General features: G+C 42.0%; 1 protein-coding gene across 2 annotated transcripts in view; it reads left to right on the forward strand.

Annotated features, from left to right (window-relative positions):
- The first annotated feature begins 230 nt into the window (after nucleotides 1–230).
- hadh (hydroxyacyl-CoA dehydrogenase) overlaps nucleotides 231–15,531 on the forward strand; it is a 39,504-nt gene continuing 24,203 nt past the window's right edge. Inside the window, exons 1-4 of one of the 2 annotated variants that reach the window (XM_060926476.1) lie at nucleotides 231–311; nucleotides 13,857–13,985; nucleotides 14,103–14,260; nucleotides 14,370–14,496. In XM_060926476.1, coding sequence (XP_060782459.1) covers nucleotides 13,896–13,985; nucleotides 14,103–14,260; nucleotides 14,370–14,496 — 375 coding nt within the window. In that variant the 5' untranslated portion in view covers nucleotides 231–311; nucleotides 13,857–13,895. Of the gene's footprint in view, nucleotides 450–13,856; nucleotides 13,986–14,102; nucleotides 14,261–14,369; nucleotides 14,497–15,531 lie in introns of both variants that reach the window. The other variant, XM_060926474.1, reaches the window with a different exon arrangement.

A 15,531-nucleotide genomic window follows, 5' to 3' on the forward strand; every position in this document is an offset into this window, starting at 1 on the left:
GAAGCAAACCCCACAGCTGTTTGTTTACAAACTTTCACAGTGTATGATTAATGCTCAGATATTTATTACTTTGAAATAATACTGTATACAGCTTTGGACACAGTTTCACAAATCCATTATTTTCCACAGGGCTGGACAGTACTGTTTTGTGTAACTGGTGGTGGCGTCCTGACTTGCATACTAGTGCACTAAACAGTACACAAGAACAGAACTCCCTCACACATTTATAGCACACTTGTTAGTAGGGGAGTGTAGTAGTCACGTGGGTTGGGAATATGTGTGAGGAGAGGTGACCAGGCTGACCGACTTTGGTTTGTTTGACACACACCGTCATGGCGTTCTTCACTCACCACATCACCCGGGCTCTGAGCTTTTCTACCGTCCGAAACGCAGCCATTAAACATGTTACTGTTATCGGAGGAGGTTTAATGGGCTCGGGAATCGCGCAGGTAGGCTAACTAGCGGCCAAGCTAACGGCTAACAAGGAGCCGAGTGAGTTAGCTAGCTAGCTAGCTAACATCTAACTAGCCTAGCCTAGCCTAGCTTAGCCGCAAGTCCGTGCAAGTTGCATTTGCATGATCTTTCCATCTAAATCCCATGATAACAGGCTTCTTGCAGGTTCATACCCTCTTCTGCACAGGATTGCAATGAGTTAGAGAAAGGGTGATGCGTGTATTTTCAAGATTTAAAACTGAATCCTAAATAGCTCCCTAGTGCACCAGATACCTTTTACCTGCTATACCTCAAGTGACCTTGACTGTTTGGTTATTTGAACCAATTTGTGTGTGTATGAGTGTTTAGTAGGGCTGTAACGATACACCCAACTCACGATTCGATTCGTATCGCGATTTTTGACCCACGATTCGATACGCCCACGATTTTTTTTAAAAATGTTTTTTTAAAGTAGTAAATTTGACTTATTAACATTTACTTACTTACTTACTTACATTAACTATTTAATAACAAATAATTCAGACCACTGCAGAGAATGAGTAATATGTATGCAAAAATGAACTAATGTATATCCAAAGATTGTTTTATTTCTCAAAATAATACTGTTGAGCCGGAAGCTCTGTTTTTTTCGGTTCTGAAAAAGTCATTTTTCCAAATTGTGTAAATCCATTAAGATTTTTTTTTTTTTTGGGGGGGGTGGCTCTCTCACTGTCTCACTCTCACAGGGCCAATGATTTTCTGTGATCGCGGAAAACAGATGGAAATTACGGAATTTTTATGGTGAAACATTGCTCGCGTGTCAAAATGTAACTGCCGCAGAAGGCTTCCGCCCAAGCAGACACGCCTTCAGTGTTGCCAGATATTGCTAACGTTTTCCACCCCAAAATATGTTCAAAACCAGCCAAAAAGCACCTAAACCTGCCCAATCTGGCAACACTGCATGCCTTTCCGGTCAAGTGATTGTGATTGGCTTGTGGCACACCTAGCCAGCCAATGAGCTGCTTGTTTACAGATTCGCTCCCCGCGTCGCAACCAGAACGGCGACCGCTTAAAAGAAATGAATGCTCTGCCAGTGGCGAGTGTGGACGTTGCGTGACTCGCAGAAGATTGTCGCAGGTCGGCGAAAAAACGACTTACTAATAGATATAAAAAAATAAAGGTAATTTAAGTAAGTTTAAAATGTAATTTAAATAAGTATTCATAAATTGAAGTTTGGAAGCGCCTCTGTTTTTGGGCTGAGGAGAAGTTTGAAAGGGTGTACCGCGATTCTGCCTTCTTGTATCGCGATACGGATCGTGGCTCTGCGTATCGCGATTTCGATACGCATATCGTTACAGCCCTAGTGTTTAGTCTATGTCTAGTTCATATCTAGAGTGTTTATACTGTTTATATTGTCTGTTTGAGTGTTTAGTCTGTGTGTACAACCCCTGGCAAAAAGTATGGACTCCGCAGTCTTGGATGAGCACTCATTCAGACGTTTTATTGTGTAGAACAAACTGGGATCACAAACATGATGCAATAATAAAGTAATTCCAAAGTGCACCTTCTTGGCCTTCAGAAACACTAAAATAAATGAAGAAAATACATTGTGATAGTCAGCAAATGTTACTTTTATAGACCAAGCACAGGGAAAAAAATATGGAATCACTCAATTTTCAGGTAGAAAATAAGGACTCACCCAGTCAATTTCCTTTCCCTAAATTGACTCCTGCCTCAGATTAGATCTGCTCGTAAGGGCCTCTGCATGCTCTTGCGACAAGGCTTTCGCAGATAGCTTTTCGCAGACAGTTGTAATTTATCGTTGAGCGGGGAGTAATAGGCGTGCGCGATGTTATTCACCGCAACAACGCAAGGGGTCGCGAAATCGCTAGGAGTAGTTGGTGGGTGTGGTTAGTGGAGTGTTTATCCTCCGGTTACTTATAATGACTAGAACTGGAGTCGTATAGATGTACGTACTTCCTCACTTCCTCGATCAACCGCTCTTCGTGCTGCTCCATCTTCGCTCGTGTTTTTAAAAATGCCGGTCGTGAAAACAAACCAAACCGGGAAAGAAGGGAAGCGGAAGTGCGTGTACAGCGGATGTAGAGTGGACCAATCGGAGCCCTCTTGTCTGCGACGCTGTCTGCGAGGCTTCTGCGGTGGTCACAATTTTTGAGAGGTGCGCGCAGAGCGTCTGCGAAGGTGGGGGGGCTACGCAGACGCTGTCTGCGGCGCCGTCTGCGAGGACTGGGTTGTCAGCATAAATTGGCCTTTAGTCTGCAGTTAGAAACAGCGCAGTTATCACACCTTGGAGGGCTGCTGGACCAAGTGGATTGGCAAGAATCATGGCTCCAACAAAAGAGATGTCTCTTGAAACAAAAGAGAGGATTGTCAAACTTCTTAAAGAAGGTAACTCTTCACGCATGGTTGCCAAAGATGTGGGCTGTTCACAGTCAGCTGTATCTAAGGCCCTGTCCACACGGCAACGGATTCAGGTGAATCCGATAAAATTGTTTATCGTTTCGGCCTGGTGTCCACACGGCACCGGCGTTTTGGGTGCCCCAAAACGAAATCTTTTGAGAACAGGTTCCAGAGTGGAAAGATCTGGCAACGGCGCCGTTGCGAAGTCGTCTGGATGAGTAGAACGGATTTGTTTACGATGATGTCACAACCACATGTGCTTCACGCCGGGTAGAAGTGTAACGAACTCGATGCGAGTTGTCAACAAATCCTATAACTTGGTTCATGAAACGCGCTTACAAAATATTTTCACTGTGAATATTTGTGTAATGGTGCAAAGCGAGAGAGAGTTAATCCCGCCAGCAAAAATAGGGGAAAAAAAGGAGCGATCTCACCTCTTCAGATGTTGGTTTAAGTCCTACAATACATTCCTCAAAAAGGGCGTAGAAGAACAAATTAATCCATCAACGTGTAGCATTCAATTTATTCCGGACCATTAAAGACGCCGCCTTCCGCGTAGAATCATACGTCATCCTCGCCGCCATATTGGATAGGTCAAAGCGGAGAATAAAGATGCCTCATTCATGTGCTGCGTTTAACTGTACCAACAGGTTTGCCGTCCAAACGAGATCACATGGGATTACTTTTCACAGGTGAGACTGGAAAAATACTTTTCATTGTATTTGATCATTATAATGTAATTTTACGAACAGATTTTTCTGACTTTGTGGCTAATATGAAGTCTCGCGCATAATAGTTTATGCGCATGCGTCCTTACTTCTATTGTTCTGGTGTCTCCGAAGGGACCGTCTTACAGCGCCCCTAGAGGTGTGGCATGTGTATTGCATCGTTTTCAGCAAGCGTTGCGTTGCCATATGTACCTGATATTTTACTGATCCGTTGCCCATGTGGACGCAATATTTTTTTTAATAACCTCTCGTTGCCGTTGTCGTGTGGATGTAGCCTAAGATATGGACCAAGTACAAACAGCATGGGAAGGTTTTTAAAGCCAAGCGTACTGGTAGACCAAGGAAGACATCAAAGCGTCAAGACAAAAAACTTAAGGCCATATGTCTTGAAAACCGAAAAAATACAACAAAACAAATGAAGCATAAATGGGAGGAAGCTGGAGTCAATGTACAAGTATGTGACCGAACCGTGAGAAATCGCCTAAAGGAAATGGGATTTTCATATATAGGAAAGCTAAAAGAAAACCATCACTGACACCTAAACAGAAAAGAACAAGACTACAATGGGCTAAGGAGAAGCAATCATGGACTGTTGATGACTGGATGAAAGTTATCTTCAGTGATGAATCACGAATCTGCATTGGACAAGGTGATGATGCTGGAACTTTTGTTTGGTGCCGTTCCGGTGAGGTTTATGAAGAGGACTGCCTGAAGAAAACATCCAAATTTCCACAATCCTTGATGATATGGGGCTGCATGTCAGGCAAAGGCACTGGGGAGATGGCTGTGGTTACTTCTTCAATAAATGCACAGGTTTACATTGACATTTTGGACAGTTTTCTTATCCCTTCAATTGAAAAGATGTTTGGGGATGATGAAATAATTTTCAAAGATGACAATGCATCGTGCCATAGAGCAAAAACTGTGAAAGCATTCCTTGGTGAAAGACACATCCAGTCAATGTCATGGCCTGCAAATAGTCCAGATCTTCAACCCAATAGAAAACTTGTGGTGGAAATTGAAAAAATGGTCCACGACAAGGCTCCGGCCTGCAAAGCTGATCTGGCAACTGCAATCAAAGAGAGTTGGTACCAGATTGATGAAGAATACTGTTTATCACTCAAGTCCGTGCCTAAGAGACTGCAAGCCGTTATAAAAGCCAGAGGTGGTGCAACTAAGTACTAGTGATGTGTTTTGAATGTTCTTTTGTTTGTCTGTTTTTCATGATTCCATATTTTTTTCCTCAGAATTGAGTGATTCCATATATTTTTTTTTCCCTGTGCTTGGTCTATAAAAGTAACATTTACTGACTTCCACAATGCTTTTTCTTCATTTCTTTTAGTGTTTCTGAAGGCCAAGAAGGTGCACTTTGGAATGACTTTATTATTGTATCATGTTTGTGATCTGAGTTTGTTCTACGGAATAAAACGTGTGAATGAGTGCTCATCCAAGACTGGTGATTCCATACTTTTTGCCAGGGGTTATAGTTCTTATCTAGTGTATACACTGTTTTTATATTGTCCGAGTGTTTAGTCTATGTCTTGTTCTTATCTAGTGTTTATACTGTTTTCATATTGTTTTTGTTTTCAATTATTCTATTTTTATTTATTGCATTGCCTGTTTGCACCGTGGGTCAGAGAGGACTGATATTTCATCTGTGCTGTACGTCGAGCATGTATAGTATATTTGACAAAGTTAAGTTGACTTGACTTGATAGGGTGTAGTGATTTAAGGATTTTGGGATCCAGACATTGCGTTAAATATGATTTGGAGAACAACAACAAAATTTAAAGGTGCTGATTGCAAAGTTGAATTCTGGGCAAAATGTTCTATTTCTGTTCCTGTTGGAGTTTCGTGATGTTTGGCTGCTGCACACACTGTGTATCATACGTGTGAATGGTTTGCGGTGATAAAAAGCGTCCCGCGTAGGGTTGGGCGGTATCCAAATTTTGATACCTTTAAACTGTCTCTGTGTTTTCCCGGGGTATACGGTATTACCGAGAAAAAAAATTATATTTTGTTTCTGCCTACTGTGTAACGTGCGCCTATGCCTCAAATGTACTATTTAAAAGCAGCATAGCGAATTGTGTGCATTGTGGTATGGATTAAGCAGCAAAGCGAATTTTGTGCATTGATGAATGGATTAAGAGATATTTCAAAGCATCACGCAACTCTTCCTTCATCTTGAAAATAGCATTCAACTGTCGTTTACACATGTCTGCGTTGAAACGCCATTTGCAGCACTATTTCACCTACTCCATCAAAAAAAAGTACACGATGAGCAGGATCATACCCTTTCAAGCATGGGAAATAAAAAAAAGAATCAACCAACACCCAAGTCCGTTTAGACTGCGCGATAAACCATATTCTTCAGCGCAAATGAGGCGAACCTAATTCAAATGCGTGATAGCTGCACAAGGCAAAATCATATGGGCCCACATCATGCCATGGCGGGGAAATTAATAATCAAATGGCCTTACCTTGCTTAAAACGTTGTCTTGATCACATAACTCCTTACAATTATTCCACTTAAATCCATACGGTTTAACACACCCAACAAAGATAGCAAGCGCATTGCTAATTCCCACCAGAAACCTAACAGTTTACGCTACGATGTTTTCTTCCGTTTCTTCAGTAGATGACATTTCAAACGTTTATTACCCACATCCCAAATGTCATACGTTATATTATTTTACCTTGTTGTTACTCATGTAACCTACTCAAAACACAACTCATTGGAGAGATCTCGTGGAAGTGGAGTACCCCAGGCTATGGTGTGCCTTAGGGGACATATTAGATTTTTCGTTTGGTTTGAAACCAAAATACTGCCACACTGCCGATGTTGTATTTTTTTTTTGCCACTAACTCGTTATCTTGACTTGCCATCTTTCAACCGCGGTCTCAGTCTCTTTTTTTTTTTTTTTAGATAGGACAGTATAGAGAGACAGGAAATGAGCGGGGGAGAGAGAGACGGGATCGGGAAATAACCTCGGGTCGGAATCGAACCCGGGTCCCCGGATTTATGGTACGGTGCCTTAGCCATCTGAGCCATGACACCCCCGATCTCAGTCTCTTGCGAAGCTTTCTGTCAGACTCCAAATGTCACGCAGGGTTGCCATGGTAACGACATAAACAACCCTGCACGCGATGAGAACTTCTTTAGGAAATTGATAGAATTAGTGAAAATACGATCACACAGTTATTCGGGATGATCTTCAATTTATTATTTTATATTATGACCTCATGTACTCCATATTTATTTAGATATTATATATTTTTTTAAAATGACGGTAATGAGACCGATACCGTTGGTACTTTTGGATACCTCGGGATACCTTCTTACCGTAATACTGCCCAACCCTAGTCCCGCGTTTTACGATTCCGGAGATTGCCAAGCAAGTTTGTTTGATCTGTAACCGCTTATCCCGTGCGGGGTCGTGGGCAAGCTGGAGCCTATCCCAGCTGACGATGGGTGAGAGGCGGGGTACACCCTGGACAAGTCGCCAGGTTATCGCAGGGCTGACACCAGGGTTTCCCGCAGCGCTTTATAGTTAGGGCGGCCGCCTTGACAACAACTGCTCCCTGCCTTGACTACGTCCCCCCGGGAAAAAAAAAAATCTGCCACGTGTAGACAATTAAAAAACGGCCGCATCGCGATAAGGCTGAGTAGCAGCATCTGTCACCTGTATGTGAAGTTGTATCACACTAGAATACTTGCACATGTTGTGTGATTGTATGTTATCTTGTTATTGTGTTATTGCACTTTAACTGTTTCTTTTATTTATAAAGAGTTCAGTAAATAAAAGAAGGCTGTTGCCCTTAAAGAAGTTGTTGGCCCTGTGATCCAGATTTCTCACCGCTGCCCCCCCAGTCACCACCTTGACTAACGGATTTTCTGCGGGAAACCCTGCTGACACACAAACAACCATTCACACTCACGGTCAATTTAGAGCCACCAGTTAACCTAACCTGCATACTGTATCTTTGGACTGTGGGAGGAAACCCACACAGGCACATGCAAACTCCACACAGAAAGACCCTCGTTGGCCGCTGGGTTCAAACTCGGAACCTTCTTGCTGTGAAGCGACAGTGCTAACCACTTACACCACTGCCAAGCAAGTGAGCAACAATATCATGTGGCCACCATGGGGCATGTTTGACCTACTTTTAACTAGAGCTGGGCGATTATGGCCTAAAAAAAATCTTCACAAAAAATCCGATTTTCAATTTTAATTGATATCCCCCCCCCCCCCCCCCCCCCCCTACTAAAAATCAAACTACAGATGACAAAGAAATGGTTCAAAACAAGTGCTACCTTTATTTTGTTTTCACTTAAATTTCCCCTTTGGGGTTAAAGTGCAACCAAAAGCTTGTAGATGAGAGAACATCGCGATAGCATCTGTGATTGTCTTCCACCTCGCCCCATTCTTATCATGAGGCACACAGTTTGAAAATGTGTCCGGGACGGTTGCTGGCTTTACTTTGGATGGTGCGCTCGTGCTGCGGCTGTGTTTATTCCGCTGGGAGCAGCACTTCTCCCACTCCGCTGCATGTTTCTGTTTAAGGTGTTGGAATAAATTTGTCGTGCCGCTTCCTTTGGAAGCAACCGTTTTCAAACGCACCTTACAACGAGGACTTGTTTGGTCTGCGTCCGACGCTGCAGAACCAAACCAATTCCAGATCACAGAGGAAGTTACTCCTTTCTTGGGCACAAGTTGCGGCTTTCCCCCAATCGCTGCCATGTTGTTTGTGTGCGTCTATGGCAAGCGCGCGGGAGGAGGGTTATAGTGTCAGTGCCCGATCTGTCCCTGCTGCCCGATCTGTTCTGCACATGCGCAGAGGGGAGCGTCGGTGGCTCAAGTTAAAACTGAGAGGAAAACCGATTTTCATACAAACACATCGTCCTTAACTGTAAATTCTAATTAATGGATAAAATCGATTTATCGCCCAGCTCTACTTTTAACTAAAACAAGTTGGCATTGGCAAACATGGCAGATTCCGCCCTCCTGCCAGGTAAAAGCCAGCGGAAAAGAAAAAGAAAGCCTAACTTCACCTCACAGCAAGAAGGTTCTGAGTTCAAGCCCAGCGGCTAATGGGGGCCTTTCTGTGTGGAGTTTGCATGTTCTCCCCGTGTCTGCATGGGTTTCCTCCGGGTGCTCCGGTTTCCCCCACAGTCCAAAGCTGTGGCTCAAACCCAGAACCTTCTTGCTGGGAGGCGACAGTGCCACTACACCACCGTGCTGCCTGTGCTTGAGTGTACATGTGACAGATAAAGACTTCTTCTAGTGAGTGCAAATGCAGGCTAGAGCAAGGTTAGATTATGTCATTTTTCTGGACAGATAACTAAATCATTCTAGCTAGTGCTTAGCTATCTTAGCCTTAAAGGTGGCAACTACGCACTTCTGTCAGCTTATTAATTAGAGGGCAGGTTTTTTTCTTAGTCGGCCTATACAATGTGTGGAATATAGTATAGAGTGTGTTATAGAACATAGTGTAGAATGTGTCATGGAATATATTCGAGTGTGTGTTATAGAACATATGTATAGTTTCTCAACCACTGGGCCGCGGCCAAAGCGCCATCTAGTGGGCTGTGAATTTTTTTTTTCAAGTTTGAAGCCAAATACCAAATATTTCAGGATGTCGTAGTGTCCCAAATCCGGTAGCTGATTTAACATACACTTTTCAAGTGAAATAAATAAATTTGTGGGTAAATTTAATAAGAACAAGCCTTTATTATTGTCATGTTCCTCCTTTGCATTTAATCCCCGAACACGCGCACAGAGCATGCATGTGTAGTGGGTAGAATAAATAAATCCGTTTGTGGGTAAATTCTATGGATCTGTGATGCCTGCTGGAAGAGAAGTGCAGGGAGGGTTGAGAATCGAACAGCCGTGGTTTGTTTACACCTGATACTAAAACTTCTAGCGTCCTAGCAACCATCACAAAGATGCGTCCAAAGCCCATAAATTCCTCCTTACCCGGGCAAAAACGATACAGGATTTATCTTGTAGTGCTCTGATCCCCAGATCTTTAACCCAGCCACATATAAAAAGTTGTACTCCTTCATGCCCTTCCAGGTTTTCATCTGTTTGTCCGTGTAGAACGATGTCTGCAGCACCAGGTAGTTTGAGATGTCGGGGAACTCAACGGATAGATAATTTTCCAGCTTGTAATGAATGAATAACTTTATTTAAACATAAGATGAGCAGCAGAGCTGGTGGGGTCGTGCATGTACAGATACAAATGATTACAAATACAAAAGACTAAAAATAAACACAATCTTAAAAAAACACCTTAAATCTGTTGATTATCTGTTAATTTTCTTTACATGAAGTTAATTAATAGTATGCATTTATTGTCTTTGTATTTAGTTACGACTACAATTGGATCAAAATTTATTCTTTTAATGTCAAATTTAGCGAGTAAATTTTTCTTTCATAGGAAAAATCCTTCTTTGTTAGCGTTGAGTGGTTTCTATATCCACTTCTTTTGAGTGGACTTCTTGGTTTTAATAACTTGCTTGTTTGCTGAACACAAACATGGCAGTAAGTTCTTGTGTTAATGAACCAGACTCCACTTTTGGATCATTAATCCCTTTTGACTGAGAATGACCTGCATGCAGGGTTTGGCTTCTGGTACATCCGTACAGTTTTAAATACAACACCTACAATTGAAAACGGTTTGTTTTTTATTTAACTCCTGGGCTCCCATCCCGTAAGAGGGAGTGATGTTGCATCCCATTAATACACTTTTTACAATGTATTATTAGATTCTAATAGAATAGATGAGCCAAAATAATTAGGGATCTTTTTTTTAATGGGCCCCAACTCATTACAAGTATGAATAGGTGGGCCTTGAAGCATAAAAGGTTGAGAACCCCTGTTATAGAAGATAGTGTAGAATGCGTATGGAATATATTATAAAGTGTTATAGACCGTGGTGGAAGATGTGTTATGGAATATAGTGTAGAGCAGACCTGGGCATTTTCCGGCCCGCATCCGGCCCTTTGGTTCATTCTGACCGGCCCGCGTAAGGTTAATTAGAAATTACAAAATAAACGTCTTTCCTAATTTTACCTCATGCATGGACTGAATGTGCATTGCTTTTATTTTGAAGTTGTGTTCAACAAAAACGCAATGCGCGCGACATGAACGTGACATGAAATCCCACGAAACCTAATCCCGCGATAACTACTTCCGTAATTTGTCCAGACCAACCACAAACTTGTACGTCATCCTTCAAACGGTCCAGCCAATCACATAGTGTGACGTCACCAGCAGGCGCCGGAGCCCGAGCCGATCTGTAGATCTGATACCTACACCGAATCGACTGATGATCATCTGTCAGCTGTGCTTCGCATCTCCACCTCAGACATTCAACCTGACTCTGATGCACTCGTTAAAGAGCAACAGAGACTAGATTTCTCTCACTGAACAAATAAAAAACACCAAATGAGGTGATTAGACTACAAATGTGGGCATCATTATTATAATATGATGTATCTTGTTTGATATTTGGAGTAGAAAGACAATATTGTGATGTCTTTGTGTTTTGGGGTGAATGTGACTGAAAAAAAAGGCATAAACGTTCACATTTTGTTAACCATTGTTTTGGGAAATTTGATTGAATAAATGACATTTTTTGTAAGGCAACCTCGTTTTTTCCATACTCTTACCAGTCTTAGCAGCTTGTAAAAATAATGTTATTTATTGCTTTATATAAAGAAATACAATTAATATTATGCAGAATTTAGTTCAGCCTTTTGGTCCGGCCCTCCACAAAATTTTCTGTTTCTCATGTGGCCCCATGGAAAAAATAATTGCCCACCCCTTGTGTAGAGTGTTCTAGAACATAGTGTTAAATGTGTTCCAGTATATAATGCATAGATTTTTCCAAAGATTTTTTCATCTGGGGAAAATTACTTTGGATTTAGACTCGCTTAACAGGATTTCCCCAATTTTATTGTATAGACACGAGTGTTTTAATGGGAAATACGCCACTTCTTCTATTTTTCATACAAAGTACATCTGAGACACTGAGTACCATTTTCTAATATGTCCCTTGTGAGGAAATCGATGAATTGTTGTGATAAATTTGCGTCCTTTTTGTTTGTGTCTATATAATAAAAAGAAAATCACATGCTGGCTTGAAGATATGAAGTTTATCTTGTGTTGAAAAGCTCACATTTTTCATATGAAATACATCGTGGATCTGAGTGACATTTAAATAATATTGGCTGGCTTTTTTTGTGTGGTCTATCAGATATCTTTCATTCAGCTAGCTAGCATGATGCTGAACGAGTTGAAAACGAGTAGCTGAATGGAATATATCTGAGATACCATGAAAAAAAGCCATTATTATAATAAATACACTCTCTTCCAGTTTTTCAGTGTCTGTTGGTATGTTTTTCTGTTGTAAATATGCGTGAAGAATATCTAATGAAGTTTCAGGAGCCTTTCAGGTGTTCAACGCGTCTTTCTCTTTCCTGGTGAACAAAGAAATGTGCATGCGCAGCAGGAAAAACTCATTGAATATTCACATCGGCTGTGACGTCATGTTGTCTTGACAACCATGCAATATCGTAAACCATATTCGACGCTCGTTCTCCATTGGGTAGAGTGACATAATACATGTAGGATTAGCGATATGATAACAATATTGCATGCTATCAAACCAAATGAATGAAACCTGCTCGAAGGGAATAGAACACATTTGTTTTTATTCCATCGAAAAAGTGGCCTGTATGTATAATAATTCCTGATATTTCACTCCTATGACGTCACTCCCAGTGTTTTTCCCACTGATTGGACGCATGTTTTCAAAATGGTAAACCAGTTCAAAATTAAAATTCTTTTGAGTAACTTGTGTGTTTTTTGTGGATGTTTTATATAATATAAATATTACATGGTGGTGTGAAGATATGAAGTTTATATTCACGTGTTAAAATATTTCACTTGTGAATATGTTCACCACTCGAAGATCGACTTCATATCTTCACGCCACTGTGTAATATCCTCTAAAATATATATTGTTTTCACTGAGAAGCACATTCATGCTTTTATTTTAAATTGTCACATTTATATGAGGGAACATATTTGGACACGTATTTAGGCCATTTGTCACACCAGCCGCTATCTGTAGCCGCTTATCCTGTGCAGGGTCGTGGGCAAGCTGGAGCCTATCCCAGCTGAATATGGGCGAGAGGCGGGGTACACCCTGGAAAAGTCGCCAGGTCATCGCAGGGCTGACACACAGCGAAAACACAACCATTCACACCTACGGTCAATTTAGAGCCACCAATTAGCCTAACCTGCATGTCTTTGGACTGTGGGGGAAACCGGAGCACCCGGAGGAAACTCGCACAGACACGGGGAGAACATGCAAACTCCACACAGAAAGGCCCTCGTCGGCTTTTGGGCTCGATCCCAGAACCTTCTTGCTGTGAAGCGACAGTACTAACCACCACACCACTGTACCGCCCATTTATCAAACCATACGGAATAACTTATTGCTGGTTTAAAGTTGTATATTCATTAGTGCTGTCAAGCGATTAAAATATTTAATCGCGATTAATGTCGCGACTGTCATAGTTAACTCGCGATTAATCGCAATTTAATCGCACATTTTTGTCACATGAAAAACCATTGTAATTCTCTTATCAGCATAGAAAAGTGAATGGGCTTGCTCACCGTTCGAACTACGGGGGTACTCGGGGGATCCGAGATCCCCTGAAACAGACATGAGATCCCTTGAAAACATGACTTGGGAAATGTTGGGGGGTCTCTAAAATATTGTCAAAATGATGTTTATTGACATAGCAATCGTGTGTAACGGGAAGCATTTGCATATCCGAAGTGAGCGCGCGATGGAGAGCCGCGCTCTGAGACAAGCGCAAGCACCCCCAAGGGAATAAAGGGACCCCCCGAAAATATCGGCATAGTTCGAACACTGGTTGTACCAATGTTGTGTTTTTTTTTTTTTTTTTATTGCAGAGCATAACATGTCTTGTCACAGCCACTGCAAAGTGGGGCTGGAGCCGCCGATGGGAAAACGAAACCTAAGCCGAGCACCGTGGCTCTTCGGGGGAGGGCAGAGGACTCTGGCTGTGCGGGGCGTGGCGTCATGTCACAGAGCGTTAATCTCGCGATAAAAAAATTATCGCCGTTAAAATTGAGTCAAGTCAACGCGTTAATAACGTGACATTTTTGACAGCACTAATATTCATGTGTACTTTAACTAAATATCCAAAATATCCTGTTTGTTGTCTTCATCCAGGTTGCGGCAGCGACCGGACATTCAGTAGTGCTGGTGGACATGTCCGAGGACATCCTGAAGAAATCCACCAAAGGTATCGAGGGCAGCCTGAAGAGAGTAGTGAAGAAGAAGTTTGCAGACAAACCCGAGGTCAGTTTTCAATCTGAGCTGCCATTAACAGCTCAAATCTTCTGTTTTGAGACAAAAATCACGTGAAGCATTGAACTGTGCAGACGAATCGGTCTATTCTGTGTCTTTTCTCTACAGGCTGGAGAGGAGTTTGTTCAGAAGGTGCTGAGGAACATTTCCACAAGCACAGACGCTGCATCAGTGGTGAAGGGCACCGATTTGGTGGTGGAGGCCATCGTAGAGAACCTCAAAGTGAAGCAGGATCTCTTCTCTGCACTGGATAAAGTGGCACCGCAGTGAGAGCTTCAGTCCCTGATGATGAATTCAAATCCTGATCTCCTACCTTACCCTTCTCTTATGTTCGTAATTTTAACTTATTGGACATGTGCTTGTGTTCCCCATCAGACACACCATCTTTGCCAGCAACACGTCGTCCATTCCTATTGCAGACATCGCCGTCTCCACAACTCGCCTAGACCGGTTTGGAGGGCTCCATTTCTTCAACCCTGTCCCTCTGATGAAGCTTGTGGAGGTATGTTCATTTAATTATGCTGTTTATATACATTATATACAGTGGTGCTTGAAAGTTTGTGAACCCTTTAGAATTTTCTATATTTCTGCATAAATATGACCTAAAACAACATCAGATTTTCACACGAGTCCTAAAAGTAGATAAAGAGAACCCAGTTAAACAAATGAGACAAAAATATTATACTTGGTCATTTATTTATTGAGGAAAATGAGCTGATATTACATACCTGTGAGTGGCAAAAGTATGTGAACCTCTAGGATTAGCAGTTAATTTGAAGGTGAAATTAGAGTCAGGTGTTTTCAATCAATGGGATGACAATCAGGTGTGAGTGGGCACCCTGTTTTATTTAAAGAACAGGGATCTATCAAAGTCTGATCTTCACAACATGTTTGTGGAAGTGTATCATGGCACGAACAAAGGAGATTTCTGAGGACCTCAGAAAAAGCGTTGTTGATGCTCATCAGGCTGGAAAAGGTTACAAAACCATCTCTAAAGAGTTTGGACTCCACCAATCCACAGTCAGACAGATTGTGTACAAATGAAGGAAATGCAAGACCATTGTTACCCTCCCCAGGAGTGGTCGACCAACAAAGGTCACTCCAAGAGCAAGGCGTGTAATAGTCAGCGAGGTTACAAAGGACCCCAGGGTAACTTCTAAGCAACTGAAGGCCTCTCTCACATTGGCTAATGTTAATGTTCATGAGTCCACCATCAGGAGAACACTGAACAACAATGGTGTGCATGGCAGGGTTGCAAGGAGAAAGCCACTGCTCTCCAAAAAGAACATTGCTCTTTATGTATACTCACTATATAAGCCTAGGTCACAACCGGACGTACGATTTTTTTTTGGCCGTGCGATTTTTGGCATTTCCCAAATCGCTGCGTGTTTTTTTTTTTTTTTGTTCGTGGAGAAAGACGCACGTTGGCCGTAAGTTTGTTTTGCAACCTGAAAAAAATGTAAGTGCCCGTAGAGTTTGTTTGATATGACAAAGAACCTCTGTGGCCAGTCTACGGCTTGAAAATCAGCACGTCACA

The sequence above is a fragment of the Neoarius graeffei genome, chromosome 7 (genome assembly GCF_027579695.1).
Source record: "Neoarius graeffei isolate fNeoGra1 chromosome 7, fNeoGra1.pri, whole genome shotgun sequence".
Lineage (NCBI taxonomy): Eukaryota > Metazoa > Chordata > Actinopteri > Siluriformes > Ariidae > Neoarius > Neoarius graeffei.